Source organism: Chanodichthys erythropterus, chromosome 8 (genome assembly GCF_024489055.1).
Source record: "Chanodichthys erythropterus isolate Z2021 chromosome 8, ASM2448905v1, whole genome shotgun sequence".
NCBI classification, from domain to species: domain Eukaryota; kingdom Metazoa; phylum Chordata; class Actinopteri; order Cypriniformes; family Xenocyprididae; genus Chanodichthys; species Chanodichthys erythropterus.
In genome coordinates this window covers 6247201-6265074 of record NC_090228.1, presented here as the reverse complement: position 1 = coordinate 6265074, position 17874 = coordinate 6247201, and the positions used below count along the sequence as shown (strand labels likewise).

Below are 17874 nucleotides of genomic sequence, written 5' to 3'. Positions count from 1 at the left end.
GAAAGAAAAAGTAACTCAACCCGATGAGCTCAAGGACTTCATAAAAGGCAGATCAAGCTACAAAAGTTTTGCAGACATACTGCTTAATCAATATTTTTTCAAGGTACAAAACCAACTTTCTGAATCCACTAAGGATGCTTTATATTCTCATTTCAGAGAGCACCTCCCATCCAGCAAACTCCAGATATGAGGAAGTATCTGTCGTTCTACAGAAACCTGCTGGAAAAAGAAGATCCTCTGTATTTTGCTGTGGGTCTCCTGCCCTGCGCTAGACTCTGGGTGTGGCTGGCTAATAATCTCAGCATACCTCCAACCAATGCCTACTACACCTGGAAGGTGGAGAACATGAGAAAGTTTTAACCCCCTGGTTCTTAATGCATTGTGTTTCCTTCTGGAGCATCAGTGAATGTTTGAACCTTTTTAATAGTTTGAGTCCCTCAGTTGTCCTCAGTGTGAAAAGATGGATCTCAAAATCATACAGTCACTGCTGGAAAGGGTTCAAATATGCAAAAGATGCTGGAAAACTGAAGAATCTGCAGGAGCTGGAGGATTTTTCTGAAGAACAGAGTTCAGTTTAACTGCTCAGGACAAACAAGAGACTCATGAAGAACCATCACAAAACATAAAAACGGGGTTGAATGTAAAAATTCCAGAGGTTTTCTGTGATGTGTAGGTTTAGGTTTATTTAGAATATGCAGTCTGAACAGTATAAAAACCATTATGTCTATGGACGGTGAACCAGTGTGTGTGTGTACAATAACATATAGATTTCAGCTCTTATATGTAATTCAAACTGTTATTTCTACAGTGAACCACTTGTTTTATCATAGCAGTTTATTAGCTAATGCAGAATTGTAGCAATTGATGCTGCCAATAACATCTGAATGTAGGTTACATCAGATTGCCCATTTATTAAACACATAAAAAAACCCTGCTCATTTCGAAAATCAAGCTTTCTTATCACCCTGGTTGACTTTCTAATATATAAGAATTGTTTGTAATATTTATCATAAATACTTTGTAATATTTTTATTATTATTTATATTTAGTTAGTAATAGATTTTTTATATATAGAATTGAGAGAGATTTTATAAGTTAATGAGTAATGTAAATCAAATGTCCTTTATGATACCGTATGCAGGACAAGTGTAAGTATGTGCACTTTACCCCAGTTATATAAACACTGAGTCAAAACGCACTGCACTGCACTTCAGTTCACCTCGTCTACTCGGTAGTGGATTAAAGATGTCCCGGGCCGCAGACAGATTAAAAGTAGTTTTGAATCATCTGGATCGATCCCACGGTGCTGTCGTATCCTTTTAAAGACATTTTCTGGTGTAGCGGCGCGATGAACTACAGCTGATGGAGGAAGCTGAAGTGGCGCGGTTGCAGTGCAGCATTCTGCCTCACACTTGGCGGCTGTTCCGGGATCCACATTCAGTATAAGCCGAGGCATTACGAACAGGCCTTGTTTGTTTTCGACTACTTTTTATTGATGGAAATATATATTTTGAACAATATTGAATCATATTTTAATAATAATAACGTTCTTGCTATTATAAATATATAAAATAAAGCACGTTTACGTTACATTTGTTTTGTTTACATGCATATGTTATGAACTTTAACCTGTATTATTCAGCGAGCATCCTTCACTTCTGCTCAAAATGTGTCCTATCATCATCATCATCCTCAAGCCTTTCAGTTAGTCATCTGATCTTTCAATGTATTTTCTTGTGTACATGAATTCATCCTGTTTTTTGAGACATGTTAAATGGATTTTATAATTGTTTTAGTCTTTAAATATCACTGAAAATCATTTTTAATGAATAATCAAATCAGTTTTGTCTAGTTTTTAGTGTGCCTGTAAAGTATGTTTTGGCTTCTCTGCAGATACACATTTGACACGGATGTCCTGACTCCAGAACAGAGAATCGCCTACGAAAAGGATGGTTTCATCCTCATCCGAAACTTGGTATCGGACGAGGATATTGACAAATTCAGGCAAGACTGATCAACACATTTTTTAAATGCATTAAACATACATTAATTTAGTTTGTATCTGGTATTTGCCTATAAAACAGAACTTAAAAAATATGCCAGGAAAGCTAACTTTCATTTAAAATGTTGCAGAATACAATCTACCATAGACAGCTGGACAGACTTTGACAGACTATTAGGTAGCAAAACTGATGACACACCAGTCAAAATCTGAGAGAGAGCTGAAAGAATAATTTACAGGGGTTTTAAACTTAAAACAGTACCATGTAGGCTACTTTAGATGAGGGAAATTTCACGTTGTACACCCTCAATGTTGTGATTGTCAACTTTCTTTGTAACCATTTGTTATATGTGTACTGTATTTTTTGCAGCGCTGAGAAATTATTGCCTAGGGATATAATCTTGTGTCAGAAAACCAATACACTGCTATAGTACTGTATATACTGTAATGAAATTTAGCCAAATGTGCAGAGGATGCTGAATTTACTTTTACTGCAATTGACAGTACACTGTATTTTGGTGCATACCAAGTTCATACTTATTTTCCTCATGCTTTTCATCTACTGCAAGATCAATTTATAATAGTAAAATGAAAAGGTATTTTAGTGTTCACTGGGCAGAGCAGTAGTCTGTGTATTTATGTTTTATGTGTCATCTGATGCCAAAGTTTGATTTTGTCAGACAAGAATACGTTTTTGACTAGAACATTTTATTTTGACCTGGACGTTTGAGGTTTGTGCAAGTTGGTGTATAGTTTTGATATTGTATTTTTCTGTGAGAAAATGTTAAATTGTTTCATGAATTGTGCATTAACAATCAAGAAAAACAATAGAGACTGAAAAGTTTTAAGGACAAATTTATGTTGGCTTGTCATAAACCCAACTTCAAGTCTTGTTTAAAAAATGTAAGAACTTTGGTCAGTTAGTCCAGAATATATGTTGTGGATGATTGCTAAAGTGTTGCTAGGTGGTTGCTAGGAGATTCTGGGTGGTTGCTAGGCTCTTGCTATGCAGTTGCTGAGGTGTTGCTAGAGTATGTGGTTGATAGGGTGTTCTGGGTGAACACACACAGACATTCCCACCTCTGTTAATAACAGAAACTCAAAAATTGTTCTGTTGCTCTTGCACTAAAATGTGATTTATACCATTGAAGTAGCCTGTGTAATATTGATAAAACTGCTCATCTCTTTTAGTGATACAAGTTCAGACTCATTTAGAAGTTTTTCATATAGTTTATTTACTTTGTGCCAAGATGGATATTGAAATTTTGTTATTTATTAACCTCATAGACCTCATGCCACCCCTTTGCCACCCTATAAATAATATTCTAGATTCGCCCCTTTGGATAAATCGCAATATAAGGGGGCGCCAAAGAGGCTAGGGCCGGCACTGGACTATGGACTTTGAAACAGTGATAATCTTATTTAAAGTTTTGAGAATACAGCAAACAATATATTGACTAAATGTAATAATATAATATCTTGTCTTAATTTGGGGAGCATATTGATAATATTGATATTTACTGATTATATATATCAATTATTGAAATATTGATTATTTATTCTGTAAAAGTAATGCACTGTTCTATGTATCCACACAAGGTATTTTTCATCTAATTGTGAACGTAATCACAATCAGAGGTTTACATCATAATTAATCTAATATTTAATGCATTATTTTAAATATGCAACACCGCCATTTTCAATCAAAGAGAAATTCTGCTCAGTGGGATTAATAGGAGATTATTAGGCTACATGTAAACAACAGAAACTATGAACAGAAGTTTTAATAGATCAGTGCCCTGCCTGTTTTGCACATAGTCTGTACATAACTGAGTGTGTGTGTGTGTGTGTGTGTTTCACAGGAAAGAGTTTGAGCGCATCTGTCAAAAAGAAGTGAAGGTGCCTGGCTTGTGGGTAATGAGAGATGTATCCATTGCTAAATCCGAGTTTGTTGAAGGTGAGAAGGCTGTGACCAAACTTCAGGACTTCCAGGAAGATCCAGAACTTTTCCGCTACTGCGCTTTGCCTCAGGTAGACACAAGTATTATGCAAAAAATACGCTCTCTAAAGCAATAACAAAATCTATTTCGAATATAATTGAATTTGAATGCTTGTTTCTCAGATCCTGAAGTATGTGGAGTGTTTCACCGGACCCAACATCATGGCCATGCACACAATGCTCATCAACAAACCACCTGACACAGGTATAGATATGATTTTCTTTTATGACTACTGTGAATTTAGACATACTTCTTTTGTCACATACTGTTTTTCACCTACTATATAGTAGGGAAGTATGACATTTCGGATGCAGCCTTTGTGTGGGTCTGGTGAATGGATTGAGCAGAAAGTATTAGGAATTATTAAATAACATCTGGATTAACTGTGCATTTTTATGCATTTATATTCATTAAAAGGTTTCCAGTATGTCATGGAAGATACATCCAAAATATGAAATGTGCGATGCAGACGTTTGCATCGAAGTCCCTAAATGCGCACTTGTTTCATACTTCCTAGGTAAGAAGACCTCTCGCCATCCCATGCACCAGGATCTACACTACTTCCCCTTCCGACCTGCAGATCGCATTGTGTGTTCATGGACCGCCATGGAGAAAGTGCACCGGCAAAACGGCTGCCTGGTTGTCCTGCCCGGCTCACACCACGGCACTCTGCAGGAACATGACTACCCAGAATGGGAGGTGAGAGAGACACAGGAAGTGAGGATGATTACGCAGATGGTCTACATCAGTCAGTCTGACTTTGCCTCTTTGTTTCCTTCCAGGGTGGAATAAATAAGATGTACCACGGGGTGCGTAACTATGATCCAGACCACCCCAGAGTGCATTTAGAGATGGAGAAAGGAGATACAGTGTTTTTCCATCCTTTGCTGATCCACGGCTCAGGAATGAACCAAACCAAGGGATATCGAAAGGTAGGTGGTACTTGCATGCATAAAAAAGGAGCTTTTACTCTAGTATTTAAGACATTTCCCTCTATTTTCACTTCAACATCAAGACCAAGTTGACAGACGTGTAAATTGGAACCAATGCACAATTTTCTCAACTTCAAAACACATTCAGAGGTGGTTAGGGATGCATAAGGCCACATTGCATTTGTAGTATTAACACTAGATATGTTTCCATCCACCATTTTTAAGCAAATTTTGGGATATCACATAAATTGGATTTGATTGGATAATTGGACTCACCAGCGGACCAATTTTATTTCACAGCATCACAAATGCTGGTTTGATTATTCTGAAATGCCAAAGTGTTTCATCAGAATGATTTGGTTTAATTCCCTCCCAGAACAGTCTCACATGATTGCATTCCCAAACACCAGGCATCCGAATGCAAGATAACATTACGTTTATTGCATTTCGTCTGCACTCTCTGAGGCACAAGTTTTTTATGATGTATGAAAAAAGAGCCAAAGTGGCTTACCCGACTGTAGCAAATTCCATGTTTATTAGACATTTTGTACCAAAAGTGATGATTATGCTCCTTTAAACACATGGGGGTGAAACATTTTATGCACCTTTCCAATTTAGTGCATATGTTAAATATGGAAATATAGCTACTAACATAAATATCCTACTGATGCAACATGTTATTTAAATAAAACAAGTTTTAAACTCAAATCTGTATCTGTAAATAAAACCAATCTGAAATTTGGAAAAGTGTTCAATTACATACATACTTTTTGTGCTTCAAGTATTGTAATTCAATGACTTTTCTCTTGAAAAAAGTAAGGGATTACTTTTAATTTTAGCACCACCTCAAAATTTTTAAGTTGATTACTCAACAAAAATGAAGTCGCTCCAACTAGTTGTAGCCTAATTATTCTTATCTATTACAGTTCAAATCAACAGCTATCATAGCACATGCTAACATAACTTATTTAATATGTATATTTAATGAACAAGTAAGATATTACTTGTCACTGGCATTAGCGTAGTCATTACTTAAAGAGTCAATGTAGTGTTTACCTTCATGTATCTATTCTTCATTTCAGAAACTCTTTTAAATGTCAAACATAACAGCATTAAACATTAACATGCCTTTAACAGAAATTTGAGTTTAAATTACAGACAATATTAAGTTGATGTAATGATCAACATTATTATGTCAACAGAACTCTACAAAATAATGTTTGCAACTTAAAAGGTTTAAATAAAACAATAAATTAGAATTTTTTACTTTCAACCATGCATTTATTTAAATGGTAACAAGTCCCCTGAATTACTTGTGTTTAACAACTTAGTAAGTGCTGTATGTAGTCACAAAATCCAAGACAATTAGATGTAAATTTGAATTGGTGTTGGTTTATTTCAGGCCATTTCCTGTCACTACGCCAGCTCTGATTGCTATTACATTAATGTGAAAGGAACAACTCAGGAGAACATCAGCAATGAAGTGGAGGAACTTGCAGTCAAGAAGTATGGAGTTGATGATACAATCTCCTTTAAGGTGTGTTTTCAGCTTCGAATGCAAAGTTTCGTTTATGTACATGTGGCTTATCTTTGCAGTCGGGTTCAACATGCATGTTTTTGCTCTGCATTCAGGACATTTGGATTTTCCGGGGGCGTCTGGTCCAAGGGCAAAGAACATCAATGTGACTTGCCAGATCTGGGGTGAGTTTCCCGAAAGCATCGTTGGTGAACCATGGTCGCAAGACCCATTGAACTCTATTGGTAACGACGGAACTTGCGACCATAGTTCGCTTTGGGAAACGCACCCCTGTCTGACTTAGAGAGAGGACGGCTTCACAACTGGATTAATTAACAGCACACAGCTGTTTGTTAATTTGACAATTTCCTTAAAACTTATAATAATGCTTTAAGTACAGCTTTCACCATCAGGTGGCACTGTAGGGAGTAAATCACAGATCACACATACTGAATTTCCATCTGTGCCTGGGACGATCAGTCCTGATACCAATCGAATAATGATGAAAGCCAGACATTGTAATATTAGCATCAAAGGATCTTGGTGTGGCTTTTTCTTTAAGCAATGTAAGAACATTGGGAATTCATTGTCTTGGATTAATACGTCAGCTGTTTGTGAGTGTGTTTCCTGCAAGTAATTATTAGTGAGGTTGTTGCTTAGTAGTACTGTGATCAGAATTCGAGTTCACAGCAGGGAAGGTATAATTGAGTACAGCAGCTCATTTAATCTGCCTTCATTTGAAATATCTAAAATCCAGCTTTTTGCTGATGGAAATCAGAGACAAAGCAAATAATTTTACTATTAATTCTGAAATATTAAAGGGATTAATTCGTTTGATCAACATTAGATCAGGTCTAAACATACCTATAAAACTTTAACACTACAGTAATAGTAAATTTTCCTTTATAATAACAGCTTTTAGACTTTTCTAACTGAGAAAACGTTTCTACAATATAATTGTTTAATTTAAATAAAATGAATGTTTATTTTTAATAATGTGAATGCCAATGTTTTACTACAATAAATGCATACTGTTTTAAAAGTGACATTTACACACACTAAAAACACCATTGAGACTTTCGCCTACGCATGAGAATATTTTCGAGAAGCGTCTACGTGGCAGAACCTGATTTCACCATACATACTTGTTGATCCTGGAAGAACATTCTGTTCAACCAAAGTACAAGTTTACAGTATGTGTCAAGTTTAGGCTTACAACCAGGTGCTTCTACATCAGTGTTATTCACCCTCTGATTTTAGGGATAACTTATGGGTAGGGTTAGGTTTAGGGGTAGGGATAGGACTACATTTTCAGACAGGAATGTTGTTCCAGGATCAACAAAATATGTTGACCCAGGAACATTCACACCAAGAACGTTAACTATAAAGATAAAGATATAGTTCTAAAATCATTCTAAATATAAAAGAATAGCACTGTCCACACCACAGCTATAACGATATAGAGAAACGATATCATTGGGATCACCTTCAGAATTATTTTTTTTCCCAGCTGTTGAACGATAAAAAAAACTGACAGCCAATCAGAATCCATTCTAATTTAAGGGCTCGTGCATTTAAAATGGCAGACATTGCCAAGGTCCAGAAAAATCCACCACTGTTTGACAAGTCAAACCCCATTTTCAAGGATACTTTAAAGAGAATGGATATATGGAAAACAATCGGTCATACCCTCAGAATAAATGGTGAGAAGTATTAACAGAGATGAGATCATTATGCCAGGCATAAAATGATGTTGTAAAAACACGTACACACTTTGAAACCGCAGCGCGGGAGCTTAGAATAAACAGACCGTTATCGTTCGTTGGTGTGGACGCAAATATAGTTATCGTTATAGTTATCGTTTTTGGTGTAAATGGGCCTTAACTTGGAAAAATCAGGACGTGTGTCTACATGAAAAAACTTTTGCATGCAGAAGGGAAAACTAGCTAGGCCTATAAATAAATTGTAATGCATGAACAGATGAAGGTTTTCAATGTACATTTAAATTGTTTCGTTCGCATGCACAAGTGTTTTGTGCGCACGTAGCGCAATAGCAGCCACCATTGACTTGATATCAGGCACTAGTGGTTTTCTGACCTCGATTTAGCAGATACAAGCAGATAGCAGAGCAAAATACACAATCTTTATATATTTACCAGCTAACTGCAGTCCAAATCTTTGATCATGCTGATTAAAAGCAGAATAAGTGGACATTTTAAGACCAGCCATGAATGCTTGTTTGTTTCTCTGCATACACGCATATAATAAATACCATGCGTGCCCAGACTGCAGTCTCCTTTATATATTAAATTGCTTGTAGCTGAAAAGGTAAGTGCACTCAGTGAAAGTGGCTATTTAAAGAGGTCCATGGTACAAACTCCTTTAGACCAATTCGAACCACACCCTATCAACAACCGTCCATAGAAACCAACAGTAAGATGGGGCAGTGAGTTTGGTTCAGCTTGTTCACATTTGAGAAAACATGCTTTTGAGAAATGCAGCCCAGGCTGATTTCCTAGCTTAAAGGGATAGTTCACCCAAAAATGAAAGTTGTCATTGTTTATTCACCTCCCTCATGTCATTCCAAACTTGTTTGAAGATGTTTAGCACAATCTTCATGCTGCTGTGTTTCATACTTTAAGAAATAGGCTGTCAAGCTCCAACAACTACCAAAAAAGCATGATGAAAGTGATGCATGGTGGCCCAAAACAAACCAGATTTGAATGTACACAAGTGCATATGAGATTTGAGTGTATCATTCTATTCTTTTGTGTTACACAGAAGACAGTATGGATTTGGAATGACATGAAGGTTAGTAAACAGTGTTTGGGTGAGCAATTTCTTTGAGAGGGAAACATACACTCAATGGGTGTCTTCTTGGGAAAACAAGTGATTCTCCAGAGCAGAGAGGTTGTTTTTAATGGAGGAACCTTTTTGAAAAAGTCATGCCTGGAGTAGTATTTCAAATGCTGTCTATGTCTGTGTGTATTATGGGGAATGGAGAATGGCTGGGGTCGCTACTGTCTGCCTTATGGAGACTTGGAACTGAAGAAAATACCTGGATGGCGTCCAGACATCCAGGAATCCATTTACACAGCATGGAAAAATGCCTCGTTAAAGCACATGCAATTCCTATAGCCAAGCCAACCCAGAAATCACTGATACAATATGCAGGTTTTCACTTATAGACACTGATATATTTTGATAAACATTCAGAGATAGAGCAATATATAGCTTCACTCTAATCTCTTCTATTAAACACTCAGCATGCCTGTTTCTCATTTCCTGACATTTTCTGTCTGCTAGTTGTTACTCTAATTCTCTGTCAGTTTCACATTCTCCATATAGTCTGTATCTAAATAACTGTTCATTCTTGTGTATAATAATATCAAGATCCATAGTATAAATATTAGATCCGCCATATGACCAGATGTTTCTATTTAGTGGTGAAAAATACATATTTTTGTGACAGGATTTGTCTTTCACACACAAAACTCCTGCTGGCTTTGGAGCAAGAAAGTAATTTCTGACACTCTTGGTAAAGAATGCCATGTGTGGCACACAGTCGCGCATAAAACAATGACCTGGTTATTATTACATCTACTGCATAAGTATTGTACCCTGGAAAGTTTTGGAACATATATTTTTACACAAAAGTTATTTATACAGAGAATACTGCTGAACAGAGGTGATATGGATGGATGGAGATGAAAAGAGCTGCTCAGCTCACAGTTTGGACGGATGGATGGAACAAACAAATGACAGATAGAATGATGGATGGAAAGAACAAACAAATGACAGATAGATAGATAAAAGATAAAAAATGGATGTAAGGAACAAACATGATGGATGGATTGAAAGAACAAACAAATGATAAATAGAACGAATGATAGATGAAACAAACGATAGATAGAACAAACAATATTTGAAAAAAACAAACAAATGACCGATGGATGGATGGAAAAAACAAATGATAGAATGAATGATAGATGGAACAAACAAACAAATGACAGATAGATAGATAGATAGATAGATAGATAGATAGATAGATAGATAGATAGATAGATAGATAGATAGATAGATAGATAGATAGATAGATAGATAAAAAATGGATGTAAGGAACAAACATGATAGATGGATGGATGGATTGAAAGAACAAACAAATGATAGAACGAATGATAGATGAAACAAACAATATTTGGAAAAAAAACAACAAATGACCGATGGATGGATGGATGGATGGATGGATGGATGGATGGATGGATGGATGGATGGATGGATGGATGGATGGATGGAAAAAACAAATGATAGAATGAATGATAGATGGAACAAACAAACAAATGAATGACCAATGGATGGAGGTATGGAAAGAAAGAACAAACAATATATGGAAAAAATGACCAATAGATGGATTGATGGATAGATGGAAAGAACAAACAAACAACAGATAGAATGAATGATAGATGGAACAAACAAACAACCACTATATAGATAGATAGAATGATGGATGGAAAGACCAAACAAACAAATGATAGATATAACGAACGATAGATGAAACAAACAAGCAAATGACTGATAGATAAAAGATAGATGGATGGATGGAAAAAAACAAACAATAAATAGAACGAACGATATTTGAAAAAAAAAAAAAAACGAATGACCAATGGATGGATGGATGGAACAAACAAATGATAGATATAATGAACGATAGATGAAACAAACAAGAAAATGACATAGATAAACGATAGATGGATGGATGGAAACAAACAAACAAACAATAGATATAACGAACGATATTAAAAAAAAAAAAATGACCGATGGATGGATGGATGGATGGATGGATTGATGGATGGAAAGTAAAAAGAAAGAACAAACAAACAATAGAATGATTGATGGATGGAAAGAACAAACATGATAGAACGAACAACAGATGAAACAAACAAACGATAGATTGATAGATAAAAGATGGATGTAAGGAACAAACAAATGATAGATAGATAGATAGATAGATAGATAGATAGATAGATAGATAGATAGATAGATAGATAGATAGATAGATAGATGGACGAATGGATGGATGGATGGATGGATGGAAAGAACAAACAAATGATAAATAGAACGAACGATAGATGAAACAAACAAATGATAGATAGAATGAACGATATTTGAAAAAAACAAACAAATGACCGATGGTTGGATGGAAAAAACAAATGATAGATAAAATGAATGATAGATGGAACAAACAAACGAATGACCAATAGATGGATGGATGGATGGAAAGAAAGAACAAACAAATGATAGAACAAACAATATATGGAAAAAATGACCAATAGATACATAGTTGGATGGATGGATGGATAGATGGATGGAAAAAAGAACAAACGATAGATAGAACAAATTATATTTGGAAAAAAAAACATGAATGACCAATGGATGGATATATGGATGGATGGATGGATGAAAAGAACAAATAAAAGATAGATAGAAAGAATGACCAATAGATAGATAGATAGATAAAGATGCATCCCAATTTGCATACTTGTGCACTATTCTATTAGGTAAAAATAGTGCATTCACAGAAAATCCCAAAAAGAAAAAGTGCATATTAAATATGGAAAAAACTGTGTTTAATTGGGTTAACTGTTTAATTGGGTTGCGGAGGGGGGATCAGACACCAATGTTAATGACAAAATAAACTTAAAATCCATACACTACACAGTGCGTGAGTACATAGTTTAAGTGCATAGTGTATAGTGCGTCAACTGGGATGCAGCTAGAGTCTGATCTCAGGGGAATGCAGGGAGTGTTATTTTTGATGACAGGTGATATTGTGCTGATATTGAGTTAATCGTTTAATCCTGATGAGCTGCTTGAGGAATCATCACACACACTTGATCTGCTGTTCATTTGTTTCATTAGAGTGGAAACCTGATGCTAAACTGTAAATCTGCCAGATACAGAAGTTTGGACAGCAACAGTCAATGATGATAAGGGCTTTTATACACACAGAGGGTGTGTGCTGCAGTCCATGTCTCCCTCTCTCGCCCCTCCTGCTTCCCCTGGGCGAGTGAAATTCCAGCTCCCCTCCCCTCCTTTCCTTTCCTTGCCTTTTCTCTCTCTCTCTCAGGTCTCAGGACTCTCTGCTGTGGTTTTGACACTCATCTTCTTAAGAATGGCCTGGAATCACACTGTCCTGCTCACACTGCTGCCCACCGTCCTCATTTTAATAGGTGAGTAACCCCATTCAATTCAAAAATGTAAAATGTTTTCTTTTAGGGAAGGCTTAGTGTAAGTGAACAGTATTTATAAATACATTAAAACCATATGACAAGTCCTCATTTAGGTGGTTAAAGTTTATTTTTTTTATGTATGATTTAAATTAAATGGATAATTTGCTTTGAAATGCACTAAACCATGTCTAAAAATATTGTATTAGAAGAATTTTCTGATCAGAAAAACTGTGAAAAGAAAACTCTCTCTCTCTCTTTAGTGCTGGCAGGGGTTGAAAGTGCAGCCGTTAAAGATGGAAAAGACAGTGAAGCTAAAGGTGAGTTCAACACACACACACACACAGACACACTTTAATGTGGACTTTCTATAGACAATGATTTTTATACTGTACAAACTGTATATTCTATCCCCTAAACGCAACCCTCACAGAAAACTTTCTGCATTTTTACAAACACATATACATATAAAACATCATTTAGTATGTTTTATATGCTTTTTTGCTCCAAAAAAAAATTGGTCCCCACAACATAGGGTTTACCAGGACCACACACACACATCCCACATGTTCTCTTCTCTTATTCCATTGCTTTTGCAGGCACATCTAAACGAGTTTTCATGCCAGCAACTGATGCCTCAAACTTCTTCAAACGCCGTGGTCGCAGGTCCCCAAGAACTTATGAAGAATACTATGGTAAGTGCAGTAAAACTCTCCTAATGTCAGTTCTAGTTACATTTACACTCACATATTACACATGTAATATGTAATTCAACAATTAAAGAGCTTAAAGTCAAGTTTAAGTAATCTCCCATCAAAATGTATTCACGCTTAATTAATGCTAATGTACACTGCAATAGGATGTATATAACTTCATTCTCTCACATAGAAGAGAGACACTAAATGTGCTCTTATGAGCAAATTAACATACACTCTTCAAAAAGGTTCTGTACTGGCATCTATAGTTCCATGAAGAACCATGGAATCTTTCCACTGCACAAAAGGAACTTTATAGTGAAAAAAGGTTCTTTAGATTTTTTTTTAAATGTTCTTCACACTAAGAAAACAAGATGTTCACTTAAAGTTTCTTTGAGCAACCAAAAATGGTTCTTCTATGGCATCACTGTGAAAACTCCCTTTTTGAAACTTATACCCTTTAAACACTATGATGGTGATTTCAAATAAAACACCAGTTTAATATAATAGGTAACACTATAGATAAAACTTACCAAAACTGTAAATAAAACATTTATTTCCAAACTATTTACACTTCTCATTCTGTACTCAGGTCTACTTACTTAATTATGCGGCTTAAAGAGCCAATAAGCATTCCGCAAAACCACTGTTGGGGGTAACGCATTTCAAATAACTCGAGTTATGTAATCAGATTACTTTTTAAAGTAACAAGTAATGCATTACTTTTAACAGACAGTTACTTTTTCAAATAAGTAACATAAGTTACTTTAGTTGCGTCCCAAATGACGCACTGTACACTATGTACTCATCCATGTAGTGCTTGAATTGTATAAGGTTATTTTGTCATCTAACAACGGAGTCCGATCCTCCATTCCCCTCCACTTTGTAATTAAAGCTGCGACAGTTGAGTGCACGAAGTGTCCAACATTCCACACTTCGTTTTTTCCGTTAATTTAGTGCATCATCCAGGTATTTAAAGTGCACTTTTTCAGTGTGAACGCACTATTCACACTATTTATACTTAAAAACGTCATAGAATAGTGCATAAGTACGCGAATTGGGACGCACCTTTTGTTTTCCCATTTATTGACCTCCACTGTACAGGCATGAATTTGCATTTCAATAATCCTGAGGTTTATTCATTTCACTTTTGGTTTGAAAGTGCTTTTACATTTGCCAAAAATGAATTTTTATTATTAAAAAACAAACAAGCAAGCCCAGCCCAGGTGAGAAAAAGTAACACAACACATTACTTTCCATAAAAAGTAACTAAGTAATGCAATTAGTTACTTTTTAAAGGAAGTACAGTTAACACAATGTTGTATCGCATTACTTTTAAAAGTAACTTTTCCTAACACTGCTTAACACAATACAATATGCAAATGTGACAAGGCTTGAGTTGAAACTCAAAAACTATTATGTAAAATAAAATAAAAAATAAAAAACTAGCAAATGCTAAAAATCAACAACCTACATTATACTTTATAAAGCCCACTTCACAACTATTGTTTTTACTTAAGAACAAACACTGAAAATATTTGTAAAAAAAAAAAAAAATTAAACAAATTTACGCAGTAAAATTCCGTTTTCCATTGAAACAGTAATATACTGTAAATACAATGCATTCTTGCTAATATTATTTGTCGTTTTCTCTCAAATTGTTCCTATAAGCTACTTTCTCAAAAAAATATTACCCAGAATGCATTGTTTTACGGTATATTACTTCTGTATATTACAGTGCATTCTGGGTAATATTTGTCATTTTCAAGAAAGTAGCCTAATGGAAATTATTTGTCGTTTCCAATGGAAAACGGAATTTTACTGTGTAAATTAGTTTCTTTTCTTACAGCTATTTTTTAGAGTGACAGTTCTTCAAGAATTTATTCAACTATCTGAATTTATTCACTAAGCAAAAATAATAATATCTTGGACAATGGGAGGCCTTGAGTCAAAAACTTTGAGAACCACTGGGCTAGAAGGACCAACCGGACAATATGGAGCCGTTCTCTCTCTCTCTCTCTCTCCTACACACACATACTGACACTCGCTCAAACGCCATCAGGCCATCCTTTAGCCTGCTACTCTACGATTGCAGCAATGAAAGCATGGAAAAGTTTTACTGAAGTGTATTTCAAGTTGTCAGCAATGTGTGTGTGATGGTGCAGGAGCAGACACTGCAGGTTGGAGGAGTTAAAGCAGTTGGGGCCTGAGAGTGGAATGTGCAGACATGAGCTAAACGAACCTCCCTTACTTTGGAGAAAGAGAGCGAAACCTACATTATTTTTGGCACCCAATTTGCTAATATCTGTGAACTGCTGGCAGTTGGTTTATGGCAATGTGTGTTACCCTGTTTATTTTATACAGTCTGGAGTTTTTGAGGATTCTGAGACGCCTCTAGAGATGAGGGCAAGCGAAAACAAATTTAACCTTTGCCTGGCGATTTGGCACTGGCATTGGCATGTCATTTCTAAACTCTGCCGACAGCTTAATCAATGAATGCACATTTAAAAGAATGCTGAAATGTGTCTTTTCACTCATTTTAGCGGAGCAAAGGGTGAAGATGGCTGCAAACGAGCGAAGGAGGGAGCACTATGAGGAACAAAGCAATGAATACGAGGACCATTTAGAGGAGGAGCGCAACGGTGAGACTGATCTCCGTTTGATTATCTTGGCTTCCAGAAAAGAGGAACATGCTGTGCAAAAACTTTACGGGATAAAGATCGCAGACAGGGCTGCAAGACTAATAAGAGGCTGATGACAGCCGTGGCTCTCAGAAACACTGTACCAATGATTAGGAATTATAATCCAGAACACTAGATTGGTGACATTAGATTCCTGCACTGATTTGAAAGTAAACAGTAAATTTGGCACAGTGGATGACATTTAAATTGAACATTTGAATGTTCCAAGAACAGATTAGTGATTTCAGTTATAAATTCCTTAAAAAAAATACCATGAAAACTCCAAAAATACCAGTCACACTACATAATGAATATTTTGAAGATAATCTGGCTAAATACCATGTCAACTGGTAATTGCTAAATTTATTGTAGACTTAATAAACAGTTACCTTTTATGATCTTTTCAAATGGTCTTGGAATCCAGTTCTAGCTGCTGTTTGTTTTTGTATCAACAGAACAGTACGAGAGAACCAGAGAGAAGAACGAACAGTGGAGAGAATTCCACTACGATGGGCAATACCCACGATACCCTCACCACCGCCCATATGTCTGAGCACATATGAGCACATGCAATGCCTCGAGAGTGAATCTTCAGATGAGGGATACTTTCATGACATTATATAACTATTATTCAAAACATATATGCACTTATAGACTTAAAGTTCTTAATGCTATGGAGCCCCTAAAGGGAAATTGTGATTAAAAAAATATGAGATGGGAGGAAAAAATTATATGTTAATGCTTTTGTGTTCTCTTGCAAATGCTTTGCAAATGCCTGCGTTTGCTCGCACAATGTTTGTTCACTGGAGAAACATTGCGTTCGCTCCCAAAATGTTTGTATTCATCGGAGAAACGTTGTGCTCGCTGGCAAAATGTCTGCATTTCCCAGAGAAACTTTACGTTCGCTCACAAAATGTTTGCATTCTCCTGATAAACTGCGTTCCTACGAGAAACATTGCTTTCACTCGCAAAATGTTTGCGTTCAGCAAATAAACTTTGCGTCTGCTCAAAACATTTGTTAGCTCACAAAATGTTTACGTTCAACATAGAAACTTTGTGTCCGCTCAAAATGTTTGTTCCCCCAAGAAACTTTACGCACGCTTACAAAACTGTTCGGTTCTTTGCGAGCAAATGCAAAATTTTTGCGAGCGAGTGCAAAGTTTCTCAGGAGAACGCAAACATTTTGCAAGCGAACAGTTTCTTGGGGGAATGCACAAGTTTTGAAAGAATGCAAAAGCTTTTTTTCAACACATGTCCCTGATTAAAAAAAAAAAAAAAAAATTGTGTGTTAATACTTTTGCATACTTTCGCATAGTTTCTCTGGGGACTGCAAAAGTTTTGCGAGGAAAACTTGATTTATGTTATATTATTAAAAAATACATTATCATCAATAGTGATATTATAATGTATCAACATTATAAAACTTATTTTTTCCGCCTCCACATTAGGGTCTCTGTAGAATACAAATAGGCTATAATAAAAGGGTTTGTTTGGAAGGTGTTTTTCTCTGTTATAATCACTTTTCTTAAATCTAATATATTGCTTATTTCCTTCTTCAGAAATTACATTCAGCTGTCATCTGAACTCCTTTTTCCCCTCATTTTCCTCATTAGTGAGGATTTGATAAAAAAAAGGAAAGTAAAAAACAAAAGAAAAGTTTAAAAAAAGTTTTGCCATTATTCCAACATCTAATATGTGTGTGTGTAAAAAAAAAAAAAACAAGATCAGGTTTGTGCATCTACAGATGGGATAATAATTCCAAGGCAGTATTTGCTGGCAACGGAGTGGCATTCCTGTTCTGAGAGCTTAGACAGATGGGGA

General features: G+C 35.8%; 2 protein-coding genes across 2 annotated transcripts; both read left to right on the top strand.

Annotated features, from left to right (window-relative positions):
• The first annotated feature begins 1172 nt into the window (after positions 1-1172).
• Positions 1173-7471, top strand: phyh (phytanoyl-CoA 2-hydroxylase). The gene is made up of 9 exons (XM_067391621.1): positions 1173-1311; positions 1643-1704; positions 1894-2004; positions 3865-4033; positions 4125-4206; positions 4520-4701; positions 4785-4934; positions 6337-6471; positions 6567-7471. The coding sequence occupies exons 1-9, from the start codon at positions 1246-1248 to the stop codon at positions 6618-6620; spliced, it is 1011 nt and encodes a 336-aa protein (XP_067247722.1). The 5' UTR covers positions 1173-1245; the 3' UTR covers positions 6621-7471.
• A 4769-nt stretch (positions 7472-12240) lies between these two features.
• Positions 12241-17532, top strand: ucmaa (upper zone of growth plate and cartilage matrix associated a). The gene is made up of 5 exons (XM_067391622.1): positions 12241-12680; positions 12941-12997; positions 13277-13372; positions 15916-16014; positions 16509-17532. The coding sequence occupies exons 1-5, from the start codon at positions 12479-12481 to the stop codon at positions 16604-16606; spliced, it is 552 nt and encodes a 183-aa protein (XP_067247723.1). The 5' UTR covers positions 12241-12478; the 3' UTR covers positions 16607-17532.
• Positions 17533-17874: the final 342 nt, after the last annotated feature.

Excerpts from the sequence above, each read along its gene's own strand:
- ucmaa (XM_067391622.1), top strand. The coding sequence starts at position 12,479 with ATGTCTCCCTCTCTCGCCCCTCCTGCTTCCCCTGGGCGAGTGAAATTC. Across the intron at positions 12,681-12,940 it reads CACCGTCCTCATTTTAATAG|TGCTGGCAGGGGTTGAAAGT; the intron begins GTGAGTAACCCC and ends CTCTCTCTTTAG. Across the intron at positions 16,015-16,508 it reads TTTAGAGGAGGAGCGCAACG|AACAGTACGAGAGAACCAGA; the intron begins GTGAGACTGATC and ends TTGTATCAACAG.
- phyh (XM_067391621.1), top strand. The coding sequence starts at position 1,246 with ATGTCCCGGGCCGCAGACAGATTAAAAGTAGTTTTGAATCATCTGGAT. Across the intron at positions 1,705-1,893 it reads CATCATCCTCAAGCCTTTCA|ATACACATTTGACACGGATG; the intron begins GTTAGTCATCTG and ends GCTTCTCTGCAG. Across the intron at positions 4,034-4,124 it reads GCTACTGCGCTTTGCCTCAG|ATCCTGAAGTATGTGGAGTG; the intron begins GTAGACACAAGT and ends CTTGTTTCTCAG.